The sequence below is a fragment of the Grammomys surdaster genome, unplaced genomic scaffold (genome assembly GCF_004785775.1).
Source record: "Grammomys surdaster isolate TR1022 unplaced genomic scaffold, NIH_TR_1.0 278, whole genome shotgun sequence".
Classification (NCBI taxonomy): domain Eukaryota; kingdom Metazoa; phylum Chordata; class Mammalia; order Rodentia; family Muridae; genus Grammomys; species Grammomys surdaster.
Window position 1 is genome coordinate 13991787 of NW_021604719.1, and position 4582 is coordinate 13996368.

General features: G+C 42.4%; 1 protein-coding gene across 1 annotated transcript; it reads left to right on the top strand.

Annotated features, from left to right (window-relative positions):
* The first annotated feature begins 854 nt into the window (after positions 1-854).
* Positions 855-1097, top strand: Ctxn3 (cortexin 3). The gene has a single exon (XM_028777113.1). The coding sequence runs from the start codon at positions 855-857 to the stop codon at positions 1095-1097; it is 243 nt and encodes an 80-aa protein (XP_028632946.1).
* The last annotated feature ends 3485 nt before the right edge of the window (positions 1098-4582 follow it).

Consider the following 4582-nt stretch of genomic DNA (forward strand, 5'->3'; position numbering starts at 1 on the left):
ACCTTCCTCGATGATTTAGGAGTCTACGGTCCCTTCCCCTCAGCTCAGGCAGCAGAAAGCAGAGTCTCTGTCAGTCCTGTCTGACATGAAGTAACACTTTCTTGTCTTTTCTTCCTCTTTGTATACTTTTCAGACATTCATCTTTATCTCAGTACTGAGAGATATGCAGGCAATTCTGAATGCATACAACTCACTGACCTCCCTAAGGTTCCACATTTATTTATCAACAAAGAGGAAACCAGACTCCAAAGCTTCCCTGAGAGTTTCTATATTAAACACCCCCTTTTTGGTCTTAGTTTCCTCTCACTGGAGTTGTAGAGATCCCTGCTTTTAAGACTCTTGGATGTCAAGTGTATCACAGTGCTGGCACACAGCTGCTGTTCAACCTTGATTGGCAACAGTATTATACTGGTGTGAAAGTTTCATTGTTGGGTAGAATAGGAGGAGTCCGGGGCAGAAACCTTGCATAAATAAGTTAAGGACACTCTGAAGCCAGGGTTGCTCTGCAGCTTCTTATCTTCTGGGTTGTGCTTGCATTTCTTGCCCATCCCTTCTGGTCCTAGATGGCCATCCTAAAGATAATCTGGCTATTTTGTGCAAAGGTGATATATTTTTCTCTGTAATTATACAGAAATAAGCCTCTCTAGTTTAAAGAGAAGTTGGCTCATAGACTGCATACGAGAAACATGCTGTGACTCTAGAAAACCAGGTCCTATTCTGATAGTTGCTTCCTCTTCTTTCCTTTCTTCTTGAAGATAACTCAGCCCCTCCAGGGAGCAGCCACCATGATCTCTGCAAACTGATGATGGAAGAAAGGGGAACCAGAAGATACTGTGCTCTGGATTCCCTGGATGATGGATGGAGGACAGCCTGTCCCTTCACCCCTGGTACCCCTTGGGAACGGATCAGATTATAGCATGTCTCTGGAACAGAAAACAACATTTGTTTTTGTGATTCTGTTGTTCATCTTTTTGGGTATCCTCATCGTCAGGTGCTTCCGGATTCTTCTAGACCCATATCGGAGCATGCCAACCTCAACCTGGGCTGACGGGCTTGAAGGTCTAGAGAAAGGGCAGTTTGACCATGCCCTCGCTTAGTAGGCTGCCCTCTCAAGGAGGCAAAGTGCTTTATGTCTGAACGAAGCTTCCTCTTCGTTAATGTTCTTAGTAAATCTAATTTTAATCATAATTGGCCCTAGGACAACAACCCATAATTTCATAAACATGCTATTGTGTTAAAGTTGTCTTATTTGAGGATATTGGAAAGTTATATTACCAGCCCCCAAATAGGAAGGTACAAACATTTGTATTTACTCAGTGAATGACTATTCTTGAAGATCTTGTAAAAACCAAGCGCACCACCAACACTTGTGTAGATTTCGCTGCCAAATGAACCACTGTCTGCTCAGAACAGAAAATTAATAATTAGAGAAGATCAGGCATGAGTCTGAGGACAAGTCGTGCCTCTCAGTTTTACTTTGTGCACATTTAGGTCCTGGGCAGAGTGAGGAAGCTTGTGGAGAGACCTTCTCAAGGGACTACTTATTTCTTGCAAAGCAGGGAGCACTAGGAAGCAGTGGTGGGCTTATGAAAAATAGTTATTTACTTGGTAACTCTAGATGAGAATGCTATCATTTTCATTTTTAAATAATGTTAAACTCAAAGTTCACAGAGTTGTGAAACTACCAATCATGATCCAATCTCTGTATCCCTATAGCTAACACATTTAAATGCACTGATGTATAATTTGAATCTATTGTATATTTCTGATGGAACTAATCTCTGTATCCCTATAGCTAACACATTTAAATGCACTGATGTATAATTTGAATCTATTGTACTTATATTTCTGACGGAACTAGTGGGTTATAAGCACAACTTCAAGCTTATGTTTTGAAAGAAAGATGATTGCTTATCGAGAAGTGTATGGCTGTAAGAGAAGTATGCATTTTTATGTGCATATAGTTAGCAAATAAAAATTTCAGGATGCAGTAATGTGTCCTCTAATTTTACTGAGATAAAGTGAGGGTGGTGGTGTGTGTCACTGAATGGATAACACTTTCTCCAAAAGACAAGAGAGATCAGGGGAGGTTACCACGTTCCCTCCGCTCTCATAAGAAGTGCCTATGGGTTTAGAGCAGACGTAGCCTGCTCTAAGGGGATGTAGGATAAAGGAAGGGGAGAGGGAAGGGGCAGGGTACAAGGGACGAAGACAGACACTCTCAATACACAAGCATGAAGATGTCACAAGGCTAGAGAGGTAGTTAAGTGAAAGAACTCTGTGACCTACTGTTGAAATGCCACCTCAAAATCATCTTACAGAGCTTAATATAAATTCCGGTTTTTATTATAAATGTCCCATAAGACCATGGGAAGAATCTGTCAAACAATATGGACAAATATACAAAGTAATAGCAGTCTCAGGCACATGGCAAGTTTAAGGTCAGCCTGGACTCCATGATACCTTCTCCTAAATAAACAAAGAATAACTCAGAATTCCACCTGAGATTCTCCCGGCTCCTCACTTTCTCCTCGGGATATACCATGGTCTTCCATCCTCAGGCTTGAGTCTATAGATGTGAGTTAAGGAGCAATGATGCAGGAGATAAAACTTGGGTCGTGATGGATGTGATTTGAAACTGTCAGTGAAGACAATACCCTAAGGGACAGATGTTCCCATGTGGTAATTCATATCTGAGCTTGTGGTACAAAACCTTATGCAGTATGTTATTATCATGACAGAGTCTAGAACTTGACCTTTGAGGACAGAGGTGTCATTGATGTATTCAAGAGGAGGAGAGCAGGCTGTGGAATCAGGGGTCGACGGTGTGAGTGGGACCATTTGGGGTGGGATAGCCTGGCTGGAGTGAACAGTGGAGAGAGGTTGCTGTCCTCATGAAGGACAGAGGTGGGCCGGGGCACCCTGGTGATAGTGGGAGTCACTGTAGATTCATGAGAAGGAAATGACACAAAGAACCTTGGCAGTAGTTCCAGCTTCGACACCCTCTTTGAGGCAACCCCAGTGTCAGTTTCTAGAAGGGAAAGAGAGAGAAATAGCCACCCCATCAGCTTTGATGGCTGAGTCCAGACATTGGCTGTAAGCTCATTGGGACTCCCCAGTCCTGTTCTTCTAGCCTCTCTCCCTTTCTTCTCCACACTATTTTCCCCCAGACTACAACTTCTTATTCTCCTCCCCTCACTGTGTCCCCCGTCCCCTCCCCCTTCCCCTTCTCTGTCCAGAGCAAAAATACCATAACAAGTGATAAAAAGCTTTGGGCTCCTCAGAGTAAATCGATCCCCTCTGAGACATGCTCACTCATAATTACTCTTGGCTCCTTGGGGTGAGAAGCACATTTTCAAAATGTCGGGTAAGCCCTCCCTCTCCTGCCCTTCTCCTTGCAGGAGTTGCGGGGCAGCACTGCCTCTCTTACAAGATATTTATAATGAGTTCAGCTGACCTTTATCATGTAGATCTGTATCTCTGGATGGAAAAAAAATCTTTCCCAAGGTCACTCACTCTAGATCTGCTTTTTGATTCAGAAAAACACAGTGATGTCATTTGTAGTCTGAGCTCTAAATTACAAGTCCCTGGTTTATGTCCTTTAAGATAACCCCAAGTTTTTACATCAACACCTCTTCCTGCAAGAAACCTCTTAAAGTATAAACAGGCACAAAACATGTTTAACCTGAGGTATGGAAGAGATGAACTCAACTCCTGTTGTTGGATTCATAAGCACAAAAAATTCTATTTTCGAGGGTTAAAGTGGAGGTAAGATATACAATTTCAGGAGGCAGAAGCTAGGTCCTACAGATACTTACATATGTAGAAAAAAACAAATCTATTCGAGTTCCCTTTTTGTTTTCCTAACTGCACAGTGTGATACGCAAATGCCTACAGACTACAAGTATCTTGATCCTTTTGCTATGCTGAAAAAAAATTTGCCCAGAATAATTAAAACGTGAGCCTTGTAACTTCAAGATGTCAATTTTCAGAATCGGCATGTAAAACATATAGAAACCTGAATACTTTTGAGAAGAATTTTAAGCCCCAAAGCACTGTGTAAAGTCTGAGGTAGATGTCTTATTTATTGATTTCTAATGAGGTTTCCAGAAATAGTGCTCAAAGTACTGGGTACATACAATCCAGGGTCAAACTGGCCTGTGCCTGAAGGGATTTATTTGCCTGAAAAAAAAAATCCCATAAGCTTCGCCTGAACATCTTGTTTCTGAGAAAGGAGACATGAAATTTCCAGGCAAACATCCACTCCTTAGACAGGAGTCCTTCCCCTCCTACAGTTGGCTTTGACTGGAAGAACCAGGACCCAGCCAGTCTGTGGCTCGTTCCAAGGAGCTTTGTATTGTTGTTTGCATGTTTACTTCAGTATTAGAGTGCTCTGCTGGATTTATCTTAATGGAGGAGTGTGTTCCAGCTTCTTGATTCAAATGGATACCCATGCCACATCCTAAAAGCCCGCAAAGTCCTCTAGGATCCTCTCTCCCACAGGCTTTCACAGTATCCAGACTGACGGTACAGCAAATACACTGCTTAGAAAGAGGACTCTCATTTAAAGCATTGTCCAGGG